Source organism: Salmo trutta, chromosome 32 (assembly GCF_901001165.1).
Source record: "Salmo trutta chromosome 32, fSalTru1.1, whole genome shotgun sequence".
NCBI classification, from domain to species: domain Eukaryota; kingdom Metazoa; phylum Chordata; class Actinopteri; order Salmoniformes; family Salmonidae; genus Salmo; species Salmo trutta.
In genome coordinates, this window is record NC_042988.1 from 43,636,202 (window position 1) to 43,659,809 (window position 23,608).

At 42.4% G+C, this 23,608-nt stretch overlaps 2 protein-coding genes across 4 annotated transcripts in view; one reads left to right on the plus strand and one right to left on the minus strand.

Moving 5' to 3' along the window:
• Positions 1-710: 710 nt before the first annotated feature.
• Positions 711-18,737, plus strand: LOC115171978 (cell death-inducing p53-target protein 1). Of its 2 annotated transcripts, none has more exons than XM_029729215.1 (5): positions 711-807; positions 10,338-10,399; positions 12,103-12,225; positions 12,563-12,773; positions 16,237-18,737. In XM_029729215.1, exons 2-5 carry the CDS (start codon positions 10,357-10,359, stop codon positions 16,349-16,351), a joined length of 492 nt encoding a protein of 163 aa, XP_029585075.1. In that variant the 5' UTR covers positions 711-807; positions 10,338-10,356; the 3' UTR covers positions 16,352-18,737. The 2 variants fall into 2 exon arrangements, with proteins under 2 accessions (XP_029585075.1, XP_029585076.1); XM_029729216.1 differs by having other exon boundaries at positions 739-807; positions 10,263-10,399.
• Positions 18,738-21,094: 2,357 nt separating this feature from the next.
• The window catches only part of LOC115171979 (ubiquitin carboxyl-terminal hydrolase 7), a 57,956-nt gene continuing 55,442 nt past the window's right edge, over positions 21,095-23,608 (minus strand). The window contains exon 31 of one of the 2 annotated variants that reach the window (XM_029729217.1): positions 21,095-23,153. In XM_029729217.1, coding sequence (XP_029585077.1) covers positions 23,047-23,153 — 107 coding nt within the window. In that variant the 3' untranslated portion in view covers positions 21,095-23,046. The remainder of the gene's footprint in view (positions 23,154-23,608) is intronic. The other variant, XM_029729218.1, reaches the window with a different exon arrangement.

Consider the following 23,608-nt stretch of genomic DNA (forward strand, 5'->3'; position numbering starts at 1 on the left):
AAGCTTGTAGCGTCATACCCAAGAACACTCGAGGCTGTAATCGCTGCCAAAGGTGCTTCAACAAAGTACTGAGTAAAGGGTCTGAATACTTATGTAAATGTCATATTTATTTTTGATTATATATATATAAATGTGCAAAAAAAATCTAAAACCTATTTTTGCTTTGTCATTATGGGGTATTGTGCGTAGATTGATGAGGGAAAAACAACAATCTAATCCATTTTAGAATAAGGTTGTAACGTAACAAAATGTGGAAAAGGTCAAGGTTTGTGAATACTTTCTGAAGGCACCGGAAGTGTGTATGCGCGTGAGAAGTCCCTCTAAGTTTGGACAGTCAGGTAAGAGTACGGGTGGCTAGAAACAGGTTATAGTGAGAGTAGAGCACTGCTGAGAAACAGGCCCAGCCCTACTGCATGCCAACAAACACAAAACACACGGAAACAAAGAACACACAGAGAAAACACACAGAGAAAACATACTCAGCATGTATCCCAAATGGTACCCTATTCCCTATATAGTGCACTACTTTGGACCAGGGCCCTGGATGGAAAAGGGATGGTCCCTGGTCAAAAGTAGTGCACTATATAGGGAATAGGGTGCGACTTGGAACGCACAATGAGACGGGCCCTGTACAGTATCATCCACCCAGGAAGATTCCTATGACATATTCAGGACTAGGTTAATGAGGGGGTGGGGCTTGGATAAGGGGGCGGGGCCTGGGAGTGGATAAGGGAAAGAGGGAAGCAGAGAGAGAGTTCTCCGTCCTATCAACAGCTTCAACACATATCTATCCACACAGCTAGACAGGTAAGACTCTCTACTGAATTACATTCATTATTATTGTTGTTAGACAAGTTAAATAAAGGTTAAATAAAAAAAAGGTAGGAATCTATACTGAATGACATTCATTTTTATGGTCGTCAGGGTTGAGCTGCGGCTTTCAGGTGATTTCAGGTGTGAGGTTCAGACGACCTGATAACTTAGAACCCACTGGGCAAAAACTGGTTGAATCAATGTTGTTTCCACGTCATTTCAACCCCCAAAAATCTATGTGATGACGTTGAATCAACGTGGAAGACTGATTGGATTTGCATAAAGTCATCAACGTAATGGAATTATTATAATTTTTTTCACCCAACTCGGAACCTAAATCCACTGACATGGTGACATTTATTGTTGATTTCACACTGAATTCACATTAGTTGACAACTCAACCAAATGTAAATCACAATTAGACGTTGAACTGACGTCTGTACCCAGTGGGTAGTTTCCATAGATTACACTGAAACAGATCTGAGACAGGCTACAAAACCAGGTGAACAGAAACTAAACCAAGCTGTTGAAATACTAATCATTCACTATCCACCTGTGAGACTTAGCAAGATAGAGATGAGGTGTCAAAGTGTGTGACGTCATTAGGGGGTTGGGTGCTTGGGAGGTGTCTCTCTGTCATATGGAGTTGGTGTCTGGTCTGAGAATTAAAGAGCAACTGCCTTTAAAAAGCAACAAATCCCTTTGAAAACGGCCTATGGGGTGTCCATATGAGTCAGAAACACTTATTCTACTGTCACAATTGACTACAAAGTAGAAATAGGATAATTTTGGTGATAAAGTCAGTCTGGTCTAAAATGGAGTTTGGAACATCCATGCATCACAATGGGTAAATGAAGGTTGGGTTTTGATTTGATGATGTTTTGCCCACTAACATGGGCTGAACAGCTGCCGTGATCGCTCTCTATCCAATAGCACAGACAATGCAACAGACCTGTTCAGCAGCTCCGCCTGTTTACATGAGACAACACGGAGACAACACATTTCTTTACTCCAGAAATACTGCATCATACACCTTAGTTAGATGTAAAATTGCGCAACAAAAAAAATCCTTGAGAAATAGGCTACGGTGTCTCATGAGGGACAAACATCACTAACCAAACACAGAATCGGTCAGGAAAAAATCGAGTTTTTCTAATGAGGAACAGAAAAACACACGTGCCAATCGGCGTGTTCAGTGGCTCTATAAGAGTTCATTATAAACTGGGTGGTTTGAGCCCTGAATTCTGATTGGCTGAAAGCCATGGTATATCAGGCCGTATATCATGGGTATGACAAAGCATTTATTTTTACTGCTCTAATTACGTTGGTAACCAGTTTATAATAGAAATAAGGCTCCTCAGCGGTGTGTGGTATATGGCCAATATACCACGGCTAAGGGCTGTGTTCAGGTACTCCACGTTGTGTCGTGCTTAAGCCCTTTAGCCGTGATATGTTGGCCATATACCACACCTCCTCGAGGCTTATTGCTTAATTATAGACTACCCTGACTTTCTCTGTTTCCTATTTCTATCATGTTAAATATTAGCCACTATCAGAATGGACTGTCACTAGGCCTAATTAGCCAATTAACTGTTAGTTCCCTTCAGTTGGTACAGCCTCCATCACCATTCCATTTAATAACATTGTTTCATTTGCTTTCATTTGCTTCCTCTGTAAACACACTCATTGCCATGTCGTTGTTGCTGAGGATCATTAGTAACAGTTGATAATATATATATATATATATATTTTTTTAAACGAATATTGAGGCCAATTAAATCGGTTAGGAAGCGGAGCACAGATCAAGTTGTAACATGTTGTACCTGACTTGGCTGTGTCATCAACACAATATCACACTCAATTCGTGCAAATATGTAAAAAAAAAAGTATTTCAGTAGATTTTGTGCATTTTGGTGCATTTTTGTACATTTTTGTATGTTTTTGTGTGGCTTAATTTGTGTGAAAATACACACATTTTCCGAATAGTCTTTTGAAAGTTATAGAATCAATGCATTTTGGGCAATGGTGTTCTACACGGCCTTTTTTAGTGTCACATTTATTTATATAAAAAACAAACGTCTTAACAACCCAATATTGTTAATCAACCAGGTTGTGACCTAAATAATTATAATATAAGAGTAGCCTTACGATGTTTTATTATTATTATTATTATTATTAATGCCAATACTGTTTCTATGCTTGTTTTCACTTAACACTTTGGGACACTGGTGCTGTGTCCGATATTATGAGGGTTGCCAGATTGGAGTAAAAAGCTGTATTGTCTGGGGTTTTGTGTGGTATTGATGAAGGTATTTGATTGGGGAATGGGGATACATGTTCATGATGGGAAATTAATTCATCAATAAATGTGAGGAATTTTATTTAACCTTTTATTTAACTAGGCATAGTTAAAACATAAGACCTGTAAAAAGAAACCTGTTTGGTCTAAATTCCCCTGGTCAAACTGCATGGCATTTGCAGCTATAACAAGTCTGGATTATGACCAATTAAGCCATATCTATAACAAGTCTGGACTATAATCAATTAAGCCATATCTATAACAAGTCTGGACTAGGATCAATTAAGCCATATCTATAACAAGTCTGGACTAGGATCAATTAAGCCATATCTATAACAAGTCTGGATTATGACCAATTAAGCCATATCTATAACAAGTCTGGATTATGACCAATTAAGCCATATCTTTAACAAGTCTGGATTATGACCAATTAAGCCATATCTATAACAAGTCTGGATTAGGATCAATTAAGCCATATCTATAACAAGTCTGGATTTTGATCAATTAAGCCATATCTATAACAAGTCTGGACTATAATCAATTAAGCCATATCTATAACAAATCTGAGCTATGATCAATTAAGCCATATCTATAACAAGTCTGGACTATAATCAATTAAGCCATATCTATAACAAGTCTGGACTATGACCAATTAAGCCATATGTATAACAAGTCTGGGCTATGATCAATTAAGCCATATCTATAACAAGTCTGGATTATGACCAATTAAGCCATATCTATAACAAGTATGGATTATGACCAATTAAGCCATATCTATAACAAGTCTGGACTATAATCAATTAAGCCATATCTATAACAAGTCTGGACTATAATCAATTAAGCCATATCTATAACAAATCTGAGCTATGATCAATTAAGCCATATCTATAACAAGTCTGGACTAGGATCAATTAAGCCATATCTATAACAAGTCTGGACTATAATCAATTAAGCCATATCTATAACAAGTCTGGACTATGACCAATTAAGCCATATCTATAACAAGTCTGGGCTATGATCAATTAAGCCATATCTATAACAAGTCTGGACTATGATCAATTAAGCCATATCTATAACAAGTCTGGACTATGATCAATTAAGCCATATCTATAACAAGTCTGGGCTATGATCAATTAAGCCATATCTATAACAAGTCTGGACTATGACCAATTAAGCCATATCTATAACAAGTCTGGACTATGACCAATTCAGCCATATCTATAACAAGTCTGGACTAGGATCAATTAAGCCATATCTATAACAAGTCTGGACTATGACCAATTAAGCCATATCTATAACAAGTCTGGACTAGGATCAATTAAGGCATATCAATGCAGTTAAACAGGTTAATGTAAAATAATGAATTTTGTTGGCTTACACTAATGGCACTTCCAAGGCCATTTCATGATGATTATTACGGTCCTGTCAATCATGTTATATAATTAGGCTGTTGTAACAAGGCATATGCCAGCATTGTTGGACTACTGCCTCTGCCCAGAGGCCTACAGGACTTTCATGGCAACCGCCGTTAGAGTTCACTTTGCCACGTATGAGCCCTGGTTAGAGTCCCTGTTGCAGCTTTCACTGTCTTCTGCTACATTGGTGGCAGAGTTGGGATCACGTCCAGCTCACATCTGGTTATGTGATCTAGTGTTGGGAAGCATTCTGTTTTTCAGCATTGTGTTGGGTGTAATTACACTGATATATCTAGTGAACAATGGATAAGCAGTAATGGGTGTAGCTCAGTTGGTAGAGCATGGTATTTGCAATGCATGGTGTTTGCAATGCCAGGGTTGTGGGTTCGATTCCCACAGGGGGCCATGTATGAAATGTATGCATTCACTACTGTAAGTCGCTCTGGATAAGAGCGTCTGCTAAATGACTAAAATGTAAAATGTAAAATGTAATCACTACAGGTGTGAACAAGCCTTTCATCCAAGCTGCCTGAAGCTGAATGGAAAGTGTTATGCCCTGACCAGTTATTCAGAGGAACATCCACTGTGACTGTCTCATTTACATAAGTTAACTTAACAGCGTGGACCCAAAACAAACACATTCTACACATTCAGAAACGAACTGTTTAAAGTGTTATAAAACCAGGGCTCCCGAGTGGCGCAGCGGTCTAAGACACTACAGTCGATGGTTCAAATCCAGGCTGTATCACATTGGGAGTGCCGTAGGGCGGTGCACAATTGGCCCAGCGTCATCTGGGTTTGGCTGGAGTAGGCCGTCATTGTAAATAAGAATTTGTCCTTAACTGACTTGCCCAGTTAAACAAAACCATAGTGTTGTTTTATTACTGAAGTATATATGTGTTGATTAATTATTGCTTTCTTCAGTGGAAATACAGAACATGTATAAAAATACCAAATATACCAAAAGCTAAATCAAGCAGAGATTTACAACTCTTTAACCATTACTGCAACATTCAAACTACAAACATTTTACCAGTTAAAGATAGTGAATACATTAGATACAAATATATTCTTAAAAATAATGAATACAAAAGTCAAGAGTTGGCTATAACATGAGTACAAACAAAGTGCATGTGTGTATTATGGTGTGTATTATATTTCCCATCATAAAAATGTATCCACATTCCCCAATCCAATACCTTCACCGACACCAAATTTTGTAAAAAAAAAGATAAATCAGTATTTCTTCTCCAATCTGGCAACCCTCATAAAATTCAACATATAAATTGTGTAATGTACATGAAAAAGTGGAGCCTTGTATTAAATGCATTATGAAAAAAATGATATAATATAGGCTCCACCAAATATGGAATACATTATGAAGAAAAGCGTGTAGGACTACTGTTGCCTACATGAAAAAAGGCCTTTCTGACTACAAGATCCCCAGCATCCCAAAGTGTTAAGTGAAAACAAACATAGAAAACAGCATTGGCATAAATAATAATAATAATAATAATAATAATAATAATAAAACAACGTAAGGCTATTATAATGAATTCTTTCTGTGATAACCTGGTTGATTAACAATATTGGGTTGTTAAGACATTTGCTTTTTTATATAAATAAATGTGGGACACAAAAAAAAGCCAGTGTAGAACACCATTGCCCATCATGCATTGGTCTAATAACTTTCAAAAGATTGTTCCCGAAATTTGCATCCCAAAAATGTATTCACTTATGAATGAAGTCACAAAGAACAATTGTGTATTTTCCTACGAATTACATCACACACATTTTTTTTTTTTTTGTCTTTTCACACGAATTAAGAAACACAAAAAACGCACAAAATCTGCTGAAATACTTTTTGTACATATTTGCTCGAATTGAGTGAGAGATTGTGTTGGTGTCATCACACAGTTCCATGGTTAGTACAGGCAACAGACGAGGGTATAGCCTACTACTGTACACTATTCTACATATTATAATTCTATGTACACTATTCTCCATATTATAATTCTATGTACACTAATCTCCATATTATAATTCTATGTACACTAATCTACCAACATTACTACAGGTTGAAGAACTGAATGAATCAAACCACAAACTGTTTCCTTTTTTTTTTTTGCGTAAAGGCTCTCCAAACCTGTTTTCATGATTCATAAATACTTTCCTAACCCTAAATAATCTACAAGATAAGAGTTTTTTAAATCTACCAAATGGTGCTGAAACGGAGAAGAATATGCACGTACATGACTTGGCCGAAAGTGGAAAAAAATTGTGGATTTGGCTATTTCAGCCACACCCGTTGCTGACAGGTGTATAAAATCGAGCACACAGCCATGCAATCTCCATAGACAAACATTAGCAGTAGAATGGCCTTACTGAAGACCTCAGTGACTTTCAACGTCTGTTTGTCAAATTTCTGCCCTGCTAGAGCTGCCCCGGTCAACTGGAAGTGCTGTTATTGTGAAGTGGAAATGTCTAGGAGCAACAACGGCTCAGCCATGAAGTGGTAGGCCACACAAGCTCACAGAATGGGACCGCCAAGTCCTGAAGCGTGTAGCGCGTAAAAATTGTCTGTCCTTGATAGCAAAACACTCTCTACCGAGTTCCAAACTGCCTCTGGAAGCAACATCGGCACAAGAACTGTTCGTCGGGAGTTTCATGAAATGGGTTTCCATGGCCGAGCAGCCACACACAAACCTAAGATCAAAATGCGCAATGCTAAGCATTGGGTGGAGTGGTGTAAAGCTTGCCCCCATTGGACTCTGGAGCAGTGGAAACGCGTTCTCTAAAGGGATGGACGAATCTGCGTTTGGCGGATGCCAGGAGAACGCTACCTGTCCCAATGCATAGTGCCAACTGTAAAGTTTGGTGGAGGAGGAATAATGGTCTGGGGCTGTTTTTCATGGTTCGGGCTAGACCCCTTAGTTCAAGTGATGGCAAATCATAACGCTACAGCATACAATGACATTCTAGACAATTCTGTGCTTCCAACTTTGTGGCAACAGTTTGGGGAAGGCCCTTTCTTGTTTCGCCCCCGTGTACAAAGCGAGGTCCATACATAAATAGTTTGTTGAGATCGGTGTGGGAGAACTTGAATGGCCTGCACAGAGCCTTGACCTCAATCCCATCAAACACCTTTGGGATGAATTGGAACGCCTACTGCGAACCAAACCTAATTGCCCAACATCAGTGCCCGACCTCACTAATGCTCTTGTGGCTGAATGGAAGCAAGTCCCCGCTCAGGAAAAGCTGTAGAGATGAACAGTATATGTTTACCTTGTATTTCCTCGTTTAGAGCCTGATCCCAACTTAGGAATTTATACCTTTCCCAAGAACGTCTTTCCTACGCACTTCTCAGTATTTTGGATTCAGACTTCCCTTTTTCAGTTGTGTAATGCTCTCTGAATGCATTTCATTCAACCACTGAAAACCCTCCCACTTGCTGACCAACCAATTTTGTTGTAGAGTTTTCATTCAATAGGGTTTTCAGGACATTTATCTTAAGCCATCCCTTCAAATATGGGGAAGCATCATGTAGGACACCAGAGGAGACAGACAGGGAAGGGAAGCATCCTGTAGGGATCCAGAGGAGACAGACAGGGAAGGGAAGCATCCTGCAGGGCACCAGAGGAGACAGACAGGGAAGGGAAGCATCCTGTAGGGCACCAGAGGAGACAGACAGGGAAGGGAAGCATCCTGCAGGGCACCAGAGGAGACAGACAGGGAAGGGAAGCATCCTGTAGGGCACCAGAGGAGACAGACAGGGAAGGGAAGCATCCTGCAGGGCACCAGAGGAGACAGACAGGGAAGGGAAGCATCCTGTAGGGATCCAGAGGAGACAGACAGGGAAGGGAAGCATCCTGTAGGGCTGCATTCCTCCTCTTCTGTTCTACGGTTGTATGACTGCTTCCACCAAGGTGTGTGTGTTTTTCCCTGTCTATGTGTGTATCTATTCCATTTGTGTGTGTGTGTGTGTGTGTGTCTGTGTGTGTCTGTAGCCTTTGGTCCCCACCCTAGTTAAGGTAGCCATCCTTCATGTTGCATAGTGTATAATCCCACTGACAGCAGAGGACTGAGTGACAGACAGTCAAAGCTCTTTGTCTGTTCCTTGTCTGATGGATGGGTGGGCAGGGTGTGTGTGTGTGTGTGTGTGTAGGTATATGAAAGGCTACAGGCAGGTTACAGTGAAGGCGTAACTCAGCTCTAGTAAAGGAGCTGGTCCGTATGTCTGAGCCTGGGGTAGAGTTAGATTTGGGTCAGATAGATAGTTCCATCTCAGGTCAGGTTTAACAGGTACAGATAGTCAGTCTTCTGACTTCCAAATGGAATCCTTAGGGCTTTACAACATTCTGAACATTTTGTCTCAGAATTCCCTGCTTTGCAGAAGTCCTGGTTGCAGGATTCCAGATTTAGCAGCAACACAACACTGATCCAGTAATGAGATGAGATTTGGTCGCTGTAGAATGAGATCATCTCCCTATATAAATGTTCTGCCGTTTGTGGATTGGGGTCAGATACAGTGAGCTACATGTATTGGGACAGTGACACATTTGTTGTTGTTTTGACTCTGTACTCCAGCACTTTGAAATGATACAATGTCTATGAGGCTAAAGTTCAGAGTGCAGAGTTTAATTTGAGGGTATATTTTCATCTATATCAGGTGAACCGTTTAGAAATGACAGCACTTTTTGTACATAGTCCCCCCCCCTTTTTCCGGGACCAAAAGTATTTGAACTTGTGGGTATTAAAATAGTCCAAAGTTTCATATTTGGTCCCATATTCCTGTGGTTGTTTTGAAATGTTTCTTCTTTGTGGAATTCAGGAAGAGTAGATGTTGCCATAGTAACAGCCAATGGACACCAAATATCTAGCTCTCTAAATTATGATGACTCATAACCAAAACAGTGGAGCACTAGTTTGGGTACCAGTCTGTTTAGTCGTCATTCCAACCCATGCTGAACATCTGACGTGGAGAACAAGGAGAGGAATGTTAGCTAAACAGACTGGTACTGAGACTAGTGAAGCCCCGCCTGTAACCTTCAAAAGACACAAGACGACACTCCCTAAACAACTACAGGACAGTAAGGCTGTTCAGCTCATTCTCACCATAACTCTTAGTCTGTGGAGTATGCTGAATGACAGGTTTCAGCTGTGGAGTGAATGTGTGTGTGTGTGTGTGTGTGTGTGTGTGTGTGTGTGTGTCTGTTCTCCGTACCTGGTGTTATAACACCACCTAGTGACTGAACAGAGGATTATGTCAGCCTGGGTTGGACTTGCGTCGTTTTAACGAAGGCAGTGGCACACATTTTACAGGGGCTGACTTCATATCTAAGGCTTCACTTCAGTCCCACTTTAAACCAATTACAACGTATAAAGGCTTTTGGTGGCCTACATAGAGGCTTCATAAGCACTACATAAATGCTTCTCAAACCATCTATATGTGTATGTTATCCTCTATAAATGGTGTGTAAACATAGTGCTTCATGTCACATTTGGCACATCAACCTATACTGGTAATTATATCACCGTTTATACACTATTTATAGAGGTTCACAAGCGCTTATAGATGATTTGTGAAATAATAGTTTTTTGTAGCGCTTATGAAGCCTCTCACTCCAGCCCTGCCTGTTACACACCTGATTCAAGTCTTTATTGGAGATTATGATTGGTTGATTCAGTCCTTATGAGCCTGGCTTGCTCCACCTAACCTCTGACCCCTCTCACAGAAAGCCCAGGCAGAGGACGATGCTGATGTTACAGTGCTAATGGTAGATACACCTAACTTCTGACCCCTCTCACAGAAAGCCCAGGCAGAAGACAATGAGCGTAAATGGAAAAGAACCTCCCCCCTACAACATACCAGGTACGTCAACATTCTGCTGTTCGCTGTAACATGCGGATTATAAAGTTGTATTGTACTGTACTATTACGTCCCAGGTTGTAACTATACTGTACCTGTGTATCATATAGGTTACATCCCAGGTTGTAACTGTACCTGTGTATCATATAGGTTACATACCAGGTTGTAACTATACTGTACCTGTGTATCATATAGGTTACATACCAGGTTGTAACTGTACCTGTGTATCATATAGGTTACATCCCAGGTTGTAACTGTACCTGTGTATCATATAGGTTACATACCAGGTTGTAACTGTACCTGTGTATCATATAGGTTGCATACCAGGTTGTAACTGTACTGTACCTGTGTATCATATAGGTTACATACCAGGTTGTAACTATACTGTACTTGTGTATCATATAGGTTACATCCCAGGTTGTAACTATACTGTACCTGTGTATCATATAGGTTACATACCAGGTTGTAACTGTACTATACTTGTGTATCATATAGGTTACATACCAGGTTGTAACTATACTGTACCTGTGTATCATATAGATTACATACCAGGTTGTAACTGTACCTGTGTATCATATAGGTTACATACCAGGTTGTAACTATACTGTACCTGTGTATCATATAGGTTACGTCCCAGGTTGTAACTGTACTGTACCTGTGTATCATATAGGTTACGTACCAGGTTGTAACTATACTGTACCTGTGTATCATATAGGCTACATACCAGGTTGTAACTATACTGTACCTGTGTATCATATAGGTTACATACCAGGTTGTAACTATACTGTACCTGTGTATCATATAGGTTACATACCAGGTTGTAACTATACTGTACCTGTGTATCATATAGGTTACATACCAGGTTGTAACTATACTGTACCTGTGTATCATATAGGTTACGTCCCAGGTTGTAACTATACTGTACCTGTGTATCATATAGGTTACATACCAGGTTGTAACTGTACTATACTTGTGTATCATATAGGTTACATACCAGGTTGTAACTATACTGTACCTGTGTATCATATAGGTTACGTCCCAGGTTGTAACTATACTGTACCTGTGTATCATATAGGTTACATACCAGGTTGTAACTGTACTATACTTGTGTATCATATAGGTTACATACCAGGTTGTAACTATACTGTACCTGTGTATCATATAGGTTACATACCAGGTTGTAACTGTACCTGTGTATCATATAGGTTACATACCAGGTTGTAACTGTACCTGTGTATCATACAGGTTACATCCCAGGTTGTAACTATACTGTACCTGTGTATCATATAGGTTACATCCCAGGTTGTAACTGTACTGTACCTGTGTATCATATAGGTTACATACCAGGTTGTAACTGTACTATACTTGTGTATCATATAGGTTACATACCAGGTTGTAACTATACTGTACCTGTGTATCATATAGGTTACATACCAGGTTGTAACTATACTGTACCTGTGTATCATATAGGTTACATACCAGGTTGTAACTGTACTATACCTGTGTATCATAAGTTCCAGGTGTCACTTGCTACAGATTGTATTCAGTTTATTTTACTTATTGGAGCTATCTAATCAACCTCTCTCTTTCTCTTTTCCTAACTCTCTATCAACCCCCCCGCAACTCTCTCCTTCTCTTCCTCCTCCCCATCTTCCCCCTCCCTCTCCCTCTCCCTCCCTCTGTCTCCCTCTCTCTTCCAATTGAAGGACAAGGTGATGATGGGGTGAAGGTATATCATGTCCATACCCCCTTCAACCCTCCTTCCTCCACCATCCCCTCCGATAACTACTCTATGTCTCAGTCTCAGTCTCAGTCTCAGGGCAAGCCAGGTAAGCACTTCCTGTCTTAAGCCTAATTTATACTGTACGCAAGCACACAACACCAGAACTGTAGCAACATCAGCTAGCTCATCTAGCTAGCGAAAATTAAATGTCGTTGGTTGAAGAATTGTTCTGACTTCAAAAGAAACTTGAACACAATCATGGCGTATTTATAACTGGTAAATTCCCAGGTTCCAAGGGAGGCATTTTGAAGGCAGCATAAGTCTCTCGCTTGTCTCTACCCATTATACCCTCTTTCTCTCCCTTGTTCCCCTCTATACCAGCAGTGTTGGAGCCAGACAAAATATAACTTGTCCTCTTTCTCTCTCTCTCTCTCTTCCCCTAGTGTACACCAGTGGAGGAGGTGGTATTGGAGGAGGTGGTATTGGAGGAGGTGATGGAGCTCCTACTCAGAAGTTTGTGAGTTATGAGACAGAACTGGGCCGTTCAGAGGGCATGACCACCTGTACTTCCTGTCAACAACAGGTGATGACTAACGTCACCTATAAAGTCGGAGCCTACGCCTGGCTCATGTGCATCCTCTTCATCCTCTGTGGGTGAGTAAAGAAGAGGAGGGGGAGGGGAGAGAGGGAGGGTGGGAGGGATAGAGGGGGACAGAGGGACCTATAAAGGGGTCGTCATCCTCTTTTTTAAACTTTTTTTTATTTATTTCACCTTTATTTAACCAGGTAGGCCAGTTGAGAATAAGTTCTCATTTACAACTGCAACCTGGCCAAGATAAAGCAAAGCAGTGCGACACAAACAACAACACAGAGTTACACATGGAATAAACAAACGTACAGTCAATAACACAATAAAAAAAAAGAAAGTCTATATACAGTGTGTGCAAATGGCGTGAGGAGGTAAGGCAATAAATAGGCCATAGTAGCGAGGTAGTTACAATTTAGCAAATAGACACTGGAGTGATAGATGAGCAGATGATGATGAGAAGATGAAGGTGTGTAAGTAGTGATACTGGTGTGCAAAAGAGCAGCAAAGTAAATAAAACCAAAATGGGGATGAGGTAGGTAGAATGGGTGGGCTATTTACAGATGGACTATGTACAGCTGCAGCGATCGGTTAGCTGCTCAGATAGCTGATGTTTAAAGTTAGTGAGGGAAATAGAAGTCTCCAGCCTCAGCGATTTTTGCAATTCGTTCCAGTCATTGGCAGCAGAGAACTGGAAGGAAAGGCGGCCAAAGGAGGTGTTGGCTTTGGGGATGACCAGTGAAATATACCTGCTGGAGCATGTGCTACGGGTGGGTGTTGTTATCGTGACCAGTGAGCTGAGATAAGGCGGAGCTTTACCTAGCAAAGACTTATAGATGACCTGGAGCCAGTGGGTCTGGCGACGAATATGTAGCGAGGGTGCAGCCGACTAGACCATACAGGTCGCAGTGGTGGGTAGTATAAGTGGCTTTGGTAACAAAACGGATGGCACTGTGATAGACTACATCCAATTTGCTGAATAGAGTATTGAAAGCTATTTTGTAGATGACATCGCCGAAGTCGAGGATCGGTAGGATAGTCAGTTTTACTAGGGTAAGTTTGGCGCCGTGAGTGAAGGAAGCTTTGTTGCGAAATAGAACGCCAATTCTAGATTTGATTTTGGATTGGAGATGTTTGATATGAGTCTGGAAGGAGAGTTTACAGTCTAGCCAGACACCTAGGTATTTGTAGTTGTCCACGTATTCTAGGTCAGAACCGTCCAGAGTAGCGATGCTAGCCGGGCGGGCAGGTGCGGGCAGTGAACGGTTGAAAAGCATGCATTTGGTTTTACTAGCGTTTAAGAGCAGTTGGAGGCCACGGAAGGAGTGTTGTATGGCATTGAAGCTCGTTTGGAGGTTAGTTAATGTCCAAAGAAGGGCCAGATGTATACAGAATGGGGTCGTCTGCGTAGAAGTGGATCAGGGAATCACCCACAGCAAGAGCGGCATCGTTGATATATACAGAAAAAAGAGTCGGCCCGAGAATTGAACCCTGTGGTACCCCCATACAGACTGCCAGAGGTCCGGACAACAGGCCCTCCGATTTGACACACTGAACTCGGTCTGCGAAATAGTTGGTGAACCAGGCGAGGTAGTCATTTGAGAAACCAAGGCTGTTGAGTCTGCCGATAAGAATACGGTGATTGACAGAGTCGAAAGCCTTGGCCTGGTCGATGAAGATGGCTGCACAGTACTGTCTTTTATCGATTGCGGTTATGATATCATTTAGTACCTTGAGCGTGGCTGAGGTGCACCCGTGACCAGCTCGGAAACTGGATTGCACAGCGGAGAAGGCACGGCGGGATTCGAAATGGTCAGTGATCTGTTTATTGACTTGGCTTTCAAAGACTTTAGAAAGGCAGGGCAGGATGGATATAGGTCTATAACAGTTTGGGTCTAGAGTGTCACCCCCTTTGAAGAGGGGGATGACCGTAGCAGCTTTCCAATCTTTAGGGATCTTGGACGATACGAAAGAGAGGTTGAACAGACTGGTAATAGGGGTTGCAACAATGGCGGCTGATAATTTTAGAAAGAGAGGGTCCATATTGTCTAGCCCAGCTGATTTGTACGGGTCCAGGTTTTGCAGCTCTTTCAGAACATCTGCTATCTGGATTTGGGTGAAGGAGAAGCTGGGGAGGCTCGGGCAAGTAGCTGTGGGAGTTGCGGAGCTGTTGGTCGGGGTTGGGGTAGCCAGGAGGAAAGCATGGCCAGCCGTAGAGAAATGCTTATTGAAATATTCGGTTATCATGGATTTATTGGTGGTGACCGTGTTACCTAGCCTCAGTGAAGTGGGCAGCTGGGAGGAGGTGCTCTTGTTCTCCATGGACTTTACAGTGTCCCAAAACTTTTTGGAGTTAGAGCTACAGGATGCAAATTTCTGTTTGAAAAAGCTAGCTTTTGCTTTCCTGACTGACTGCGTGTATTGGTTCCTGACTTCCCTGAACAGTTGCATATCGCGGGGTCTATTCGATGCTATTGCAGAACGCCACAGGATGTTTTTGTGCTGGTCAAGGGCAATCAGGTCTGGAGTGAACCAAGGGCTATATCTGTTCTTATTTCTACATTTTTTGAAAGGGGCATGCTTATTTAAGATGGTGAGGAAATTACTTTTAAAGAACGCCCAGACAACCTCGACTGACGAGATGAGGTCAATATCCTTCCAGGATACCCGGGACAGGTCGATTAGAAAGGCCTGCTCACAGAAGTGTTTTAGGGGTGCGTCTGACAGTGATGAGGGGTGGTCGTTTGACCGCGGACCCATAGCGGATGCAGGCAATGATCTCTGAAAACAGCAGAGGTGTATTTGGAGGGCAAGTTGGTCAGGATAATATCTATGAGGGTGCCCATGTTTACCGGTTTAGGGTTGTACCTGGTGGTTTCCTTGATAATTTGTGTGAGATTGAGGGCATCTAGCTTAGATTGAGGGGGACAGAGGGGGACAGAGGGGAACAGAGGGACCTATAAAGTGGTCTTCATCCTCTGAGGGGGAAGGGAACAGAGGGGAACAGAGGGACCTATAAAGTGGTCTTCATCCTCCGAGGGGGAAGGGAACAGAGGGACAGAGGGACCTATAAAGTGGTCTTCATCCTCCGAGGGGGAAGGGAACAGAGGGGAACAGAGGGACCTATAAAGTGGTCTTCATCCTCTGAGGGGGAGTAAAAAAGAGGAGGGGAGAGAGGGACAGAGGGGAACAGAGGGACCTATAAAGTGGTCTTCATCCTCTGAGGGGGAAGGGAACAGAGGGGAACAGAGGGACCTATAAAGTGGTCTTCATCCTCTGAGGGGGAAGGGAACAGAGGGGAACAGAGGGACCTATAAAGTGGTCTTCATCCTCTGAGGGGGAGTAAAGAAGGGGAGGTGGAAGAGTTATAGAATGTCTTGATTCTTTTGAGGGAATTAGACATGTCTAAAAATCAACTGAATACCATGTCTCTCTCCCACCCTTCTCCCCCTCAATCTCCCACCCCTCTCTCCCCCACCACTTCCACTCTCCCCATCTCCCATCCCCTCCTATCCCCCCTCTCTCTCCCAGGTTGGTAGTGGGCTGCTGCCTGATCCCGTTCTTCATGAAACACTTTAAGGATGCGTACCACTCCTGTCCTCGCTGTAACCGCATTCTCCACGTGGACAAGAAACGCTGCTGCTAACCGCCTTAACCCCACCCACCACTAGGGGAGCTGCTGCTGACCGCTATACCACCACCCACCACTAGAGGAGCTGCTGCTGACCGCTATACCACCACCCACCACTAAGGGAGCTGCTGCTGACCGCTATACCACCACCCACCACTAGGGGAGCTGCTGCTGACCGCTATACCACCACCCACCACTAGGGGAGCTGTGGCTCTGCTCTCAGTCTGACCACTGGCCACTCTCTCGGTCTGGGCTGGATTCCATTAGAAGTGCATCAGTACAGTGAAATGCATTTCTCACAGAAAACATGCCCCCTTTCCCTCATGCACCCACAGCTCTGTGTGGGAATTTGTGAGTGGTTATATTTATCCAGCCCCATCCTTCAGCTGTTTACCAATGCAGTGGCGGGGTCAGGGTGACCGTTTGGTAGTTCTTTGAATTGCAGATTGCCCTTTTAAGTTTCGGTTTCAATACTGCTCTTATCTACACTCTTTCAGAACAGCGAGGGAGAGGAAAAGGGGGGATGTTTTCAGAATGGAATCCAGCCGAAGGGAGCCTAGCAGCAGCCCCACAGAAACCTACAGGATTACACAGTCATAGGATGAATCCCAAAATGGCACCCTACTCCCTATATAGTGCACTACGTTCGAGAGGGAGCTAGTACAAAAGTAGTGCACTACATAGGGAATAGGGTACAATTTGGGATGCACATTAGTTTAAATGCTGACCTAACTTACTGTACCAGAGGGTTGTAAATAGTACGAATCTGTGAACTATTTTTGTAAAATTAAAAAACAAGCTAGCAGATGAAGACGTGGTCGAGCTCAACCTGGGTCTTGTTCACAAAGGGAGTAGGGTTGCACAATTCTAGTAACTTCCCCAGGTTTTCCACAAACCCAGGTTGGAAGACTGGAATCCGGAGGGAAGAGGGTAGCCTGGGTACCAGTCTGTTAAGATATCATTCCACTCTTTGTCTTGGAAAACATGGCTTGACAAAGAGTGGAATGTTAACACACAGACTGGATTTCTCCAGGCTAGAAAGAGGCAGAAAATACGGGAATACGCCAACCGGGATGTCTGGTTGGTTACCGGACGATTGCAAACCGTTGAGTAACCTTAGATAGAAATGTGTTGTGTAGAACAGACATGATTCCCTGGTAAATGTATACATTACTATCTATATTTCCTTGAATAAGGCCCTGGGTTGACCAACCGACAGACAACGAGCCCAATATACAGATTATTATCATTAAAACTATGATTCCTACAATCGGGTGTCATTTAGGGCTCTCCCCAGTTTCCCCCCTTTTCAGAAAGCTGTTATGTACATAAAGGACTGAACTGGGTGTTTTACCTTATTTTCGAATAAACCAAAGATGATTTTATTGAGAAAACTCAGTCTAACTCTCAACTACAATGACGTGTAACACCACCACACAGCTGACCTGATGGAGTTCTGTTTTATTGATGTGTAACACCACACAGCTGACCTGATGGAGTTCTGTTTTATTGATGTGTAACACCACACAGCTGACCTGATGGAGTTCTGTTATATTGATGTGTAACACCACCACACAGCTGACCTGATGGAGTTCTGTTATATTGATGTGTAACACCACCACACAGCTGACCTGATGGAGTTCTGTTTTATTGATGTGTAACACCACACAGCTGACCTGATGGAGTTCTGTTATATTGATGTGTAACACCACCACACAGCTGACCTGATGGAGTTCTGTTATATTGATGTGTAACACCACCACACAGCTGACCTGATGGAGTTCTGTTATATTGATGTGTAACACCACACAGCTGACCTGATGGAGTTCTGTTATATTGATGTGTAACACCACCACACAGCTGACCTGATGGAGTTCTGTTATATTGATGTGTAACACCACCACACAGCTGACCTGATGGAGTTCTGTTTTATTGATGTGTAACACCACACAGCTGACCTGATGGAGTTCTGTTATATTGATGTGTAACACCACCACACAGCTGACCTGATGGAGTTCTGTTATATTGATGTGTAACACCACACAGCTGACCTGATGGAGTTCTGTTATATTGATGTGTAACACCACCACACAGCTGACCTGATGGAGTTCTGTTATATTGATGTGTAACACCACCACACAGCTGACCTGATGGAGTTCTGTTATATTGATGTGTAACACCACCACACAGCTGACCTGATGGAGTTCTGTTTTATTGATGTGTAACACCACACAGCTGACCTGATGGAGTTCTGTTATATTGATGTGTAACACCACCACACAGCTGACCTGATGGAGTTCTGTTATATTGATGTGTAACACCACACAGCTGACTAGACATGGAGTACTGTTCTATTGCTTATATAGATTATATGCCTCTAATAAAATATGTTATCACTTTTGTTGTGGTTTGGTTGTTGCATTAGACAGGAAGTTGAGAGTAAATGAGAGTTGTTTATTTTAACCAGGGGGTCAGTTAAGAACCAAGTTGTTTAAGCTAAAGACAAAAGGTTTATCATATATAAACATACAGTGCATTCAGAAAGTATTCAGACCCCTTGACTTTATCCACATTTTGTTACGTTACAGCCTTACTCTAACATTTATTAACTCGTCCCCCCATATCAATCTACACACAATACCCCATGACAAAAAAAAACCTCCGGAAATATCACATTTCCATAAGTATTCAGACCCTTTACTCAGTACTTTGTTGAAGCACCTTTGGCAGCGACTACAGCATTGAGTCTTCTTGGGTATGACGCTACAAGCTTGGCACACCTGTATTTGGGGAGTTTCTCCCATTCTTCTCTGCAGATCCTCTCAAGCTCTGTCAGGTTGGATGGGGAGCGTCGCTGCTCAGCTATTTTCAGGTCTCTCCAGAGATGTTCGATCGGGTTCAAGTCTGGGCTCTGTCTGGGCCACTCAAGGACATTCAGAGACTTGTCCCAAAGCCACTCCTGTGTTGTCTTGGCTGTGTGCTTAGGGTCATTGTCCTGTTGGAAGGTGAACCTTCGCCCCAGTCTAAGGTCCTGAGTGCTCTGGAGCAGGTTTTCTTCAAGGATCTCTCTGTACTTTTCTCCGTTCATCTTTCCCTCGATCCTGACTAGTCTCCCAGTCTTTGCCGCTGAAAAACATCCCCACAGCATGATGCTGCCACCACCATGCTTCACCGTAGGGATGGTGCCAGGATTCCTCCAGATGTGACACGTGACACTTAGCATTTAGGCCAAAGAGTTCAATCTTGGTTTCATCAGACCAGATAATCTTGTTTGTCATGGTTGGAGTAATTTAGGTGCCTTTTGGCAAACTCCAAGTGGGCTGTCATGTGCTTTTTACTGAGGAGAGGCTTCCGTCTGGCCACTCTAACATTGGTGGAGTGCTGCATTGGTGGAGTGCTGCAGAGATGGTTGTCCTTCTGGAAGGTTCTCCAATCTCCACAGAGGAACTCTGGAGCTCTGTTACGAGTGACCATCGAGTTCTTGGTCACCCCCGATTGCTCAGTTTGGCCAGGCGGCCAGCTGTAGGAAGAGGCCTCCATCATTTAAGAATGATGGAGGCCACGGTGTTCTTGGGAACCTTCAATGCTGCAACAATTTTTTGGTACCTTTCCCCCGATCTGTGCCTCGACACAATCCTGTCTCTGAGCTCTATGGACAATTCCTTCAACCTCATGGCTTGGTTTTGCTCTGACATGCACTTGTCAACTCTGGGACATTATATAGACAGGTGTGCACCTTCCCAAATCATGTCCAATCAATTGAATTTTGACTCCAAGTAGAGTCCAAATTCCAGGTGGACTCCAAGTTATAGAAACATCAAGGATTATCAATGGAAACACGATGCCGCTGAGCTCAATTTCGAGAGAAAATATTTGTTAATACATTTGCAAACATTTCCAAAAACCTTTTTCACTTTGTCATAATGGGGTAGTGTGTAGATTATTTAGGAAAAACAAATATTTAATCCATTTTAGAATAAGGCTGTAACTTAAAATGTGGAACAAGTCAAAGGGTCTGAACAATTTCCGAACGCACCGTACATACACACCACAAATCCACTATATTTTCTTTAAACAATAATTGGTATATTTCTGGAAGTAGGCCGACAAGACAACTTGCTAGTCCTGGTGCCGTCCTTCTCAGCATTGTTTTAACACATACATACAGTATATTACAGTGTAAAAAACATTAGGAACACCTTCCTAATATTGAGTTGTGCACCCCCCTTTTCCCTCAGAACAGCCTCAATTCGTCGGGTATGGACCGTCGAAAGCGTTCCACAGGGATGCTGACTCATGTTTACTCCAATGATTCCCCCAGTTGTGTCCAGTTGGCTGGATGTCCTTTGGGTAGTGGACCATTGTTGGATACACACAGGAAACTGTCGAGTGTGAAAAACCCAACAGCGTCGCAGTTCTTGACACAAACTGGTGCACCTGGCACCTACCCCATTCAAACACACTTAAATCTGTTGTCTTGCCCATTCACACTCTGAATGGCACACATACACAATCCAGGTCTTAGTTTTCTGTAGGCTTAAAAATCCTTCTTTAACCTGTCTCCTCCCTTTCATCTACACTGATTGAAGTGGATTTTTTAAACAAGTGACATCAATAAGGGATCAAAGCATTTCACCTGGTCAGTCAACATCATGGAAAGGTGTTCTTAATGTTTTGTCCACGCTGTCTATATACTCGCTCCATATAAAACAGGCCTGGTTTTAACTTTGCTCAGATGGGACTAGCAGCGAGCGGACATGTTTTTATAGAAAATTTTATTCAACATACATTTTCCAGCAAAAAAAGGCAATATACAGGAGTAGTTGTGGTACACTGCTGCTACAGGGACGAGCTTCAACTGGAAAAATACCAAATCAAGGAGGAACAAGGGTGTTGATCAGGGACCGTATCCACCAAGAGTCTCAGGATAGTAGTGCTGGTCTAGCAGCAGTTTGGCCTTCTAGATCATAAAGGAATAAGCTTGTACGGACAGATCCTAGATCAGCACTCCTAATCAGAGACTCTTTGTGGATAACGGGCCCTGAACTCATCTAGGGTGAGAAAACTCCAGTAACTTTCCCCGAATTCCCTGGGTTTTCCAGAAATCCCTGTTGGAAGATTACTCGGAATCAGAGGAGTATACGCAGGTAGTCTGGAATCGTCCAACTGGGATTTGTGGAAAAGCTGGGAGTTTTTGGGAAAAGTGATCATTTCTGAACCCTAATCCCCCCGGTCGGTACCGCAGCTCGTTATCTTAACCCTTAACATCACTATCAGAACCAACGGGTGCCGTTAGTTAAAACAAAAATGAGAAAACAGAACCAAAAACAACAAGAATCTAAAGAATCAAGGAACCCTAAACAAAAAAAAACAAAAAAACTACACAAGGAATATGAACACCTGAATCTTTTCAGTTTGTAGCCAACCAATAACAAAGTTATGTTTCTCTCATTTCACATTTTTTTAGTGTTTTTTTTTTTAATATATATATACACACACAATTTCAAATCTCTTCACAAAGCCAACTATGATGGGCTTTTAGGCGGGGGGGCATTCCATCTGTGCTTAAGAAAAAAGGTCAGTGTGTTTGTTGTTCTAATAATAATTATAGTAACACTGGTTCTGTGTATATATGGTGAAACCAGAGGGCTCACTAATGGCCGAGGCTTCCTACTAAAGCAGCACTGCTCAGTCAAACTCCCCCAGCACAAACACCAGAGGAGATACACCCCGTCACAAACCCTCAGGGAGAGAGGGATGGAGGGAACATAACAGGAGAGGAAAAGAGGAGATACACCCCGTCACAAACCCTCAGGGAGAGAGGGATGGAGGGAACATAACAGGAGAGGAAAAGAGGAGAGGAAGGGCAACATTAAAATCATAAGTACGACCAAAGTTGCCATTTACCAGTCCTGAGAAACGGCTTTGATATGAAGTGGCAACGTGCAGATGAAAGTACAGACCACTTCTTCTCTTTTTACATTTATTTTAAACAGATGCTGTGGATTTTTATTTTATTATACAAGAAGATATTGCAGAAAAAAGACAAAAACTGATTTTTTTTTTTAAAGATGGAAACACTTTGACTAGTTGACTAAAGAGGAGGGGGATATGAAGGATCACATCAGGAATACGAGTCTCAAGCTTTAACCCTTCTGCAACTGGTTCTCTTCTTTACAAGACCAAATCATCCTTCTTGGTTTCTGCTAATGATGATGTCTGCCTCGTCACCCCCCACTATATGCAGCAGCGCTCTTTACGTTTCGAAACAACTCTTATTATTAAAAACAAAACAAAAAATAAACCGGGAAAAAGTAAAGTTCATCACCCTGTCCTTTTTCCAATTTCATTTCTTTCATCCAGACAAAAATAGGCAGTCGGAGTTAGAGAAGCCAAAAACCTAACAGCCTCAAAAACAGTAGAAGGGTGGTGGTGGTGGTGGGGGGTGGGGAAGGGGGTTTGGGAGGAAGAAGGGGTGGTATAGTATCATCATCATCATCATCATCATCAGCAGCAGCCTGCTAATGGATGGATGGATGGATCCGTGTGACAGAGACAGAAGACATCACGGTGTCTGTGGAAGGTGTTAGAGGTGGGGCACAGACACTTGGTTGGTTACAGTCTGTGGTTATGGTGGGGTAAGGAGGAGGAAGAGAGAGGAGGAAGGAGGAAGAAGAGGAGAGAGGAGGAAGAGGCGAGAGGAGGGTTGCTCAGTTGTGGATCTTGATAGCTTTCTCCAGGTAGGTATAGCGACCTCTCTTCGGGGCTTTGTTGAAGTGGTCCAGGCCTAACCAGGGTCGAGGGTGGGACATGTTACCTAGAGGGGAGAGGGATGTTACACAACTATAGCACATAGTTAACATTCTGAGAGAGAGAGAGAGAGAGAGAGAGAGAGAGAAAGAGAGAGAGAGAGAAAAAGCCTGGTGGTGGTAGTATTAGTAATAGTAGTAGCAGTGGTAGTAGTTGGTAGCAGTGATAGTATTAGTAGCAGTATTAGTATTAGTAGTAGTATTAGTAATAATAGTAGCAGTCGTTAGCAGTGTCAGCAGTAGTAGCAGTAAGTGGTAGTTAGTATTAGTCATAGTAACAGTGGTAGTAGTTAGTATTAGTAGTAGTAGTTAGTATTAGTAGTAGTAGTAGTAGTAGTAGTAGTAGTAACAGTAGTAGTAACAGTGGTAGTAACAGTGGTAGTAACAGTGGTAGTAAGTGGTAGTAGTTAGTATTAGTAGTAGTAACAGTGGTAGTAGTAGTAGTAGTAGTAGTAACAGTGGT

Excerpts from the sequence above, each read along its gene's own strand:
- LOC115171978 (XM_029729215.1), top strand. The coding sequence starts at position 10,357 with ATGAGCGTAAATGGAAAAGAACCTCCCCCCTACAACATACCAG. Across the intron at positions 10,400-12,102 it reads TCCCCCCTACAACATACCAG|GACAAGGTGATGATGGGGTG; the intron begins GTACGTCAACAT and ends TTCCAATTGAAG. Across the intron at positions 12,226-12,562 it reads TCAGTCTCAGGGCAAGCCAG|TGTACACCAGTGGAGGAGGT; the intron begins GTAAGCACTTCC and ends CTCTTCCCCTAG.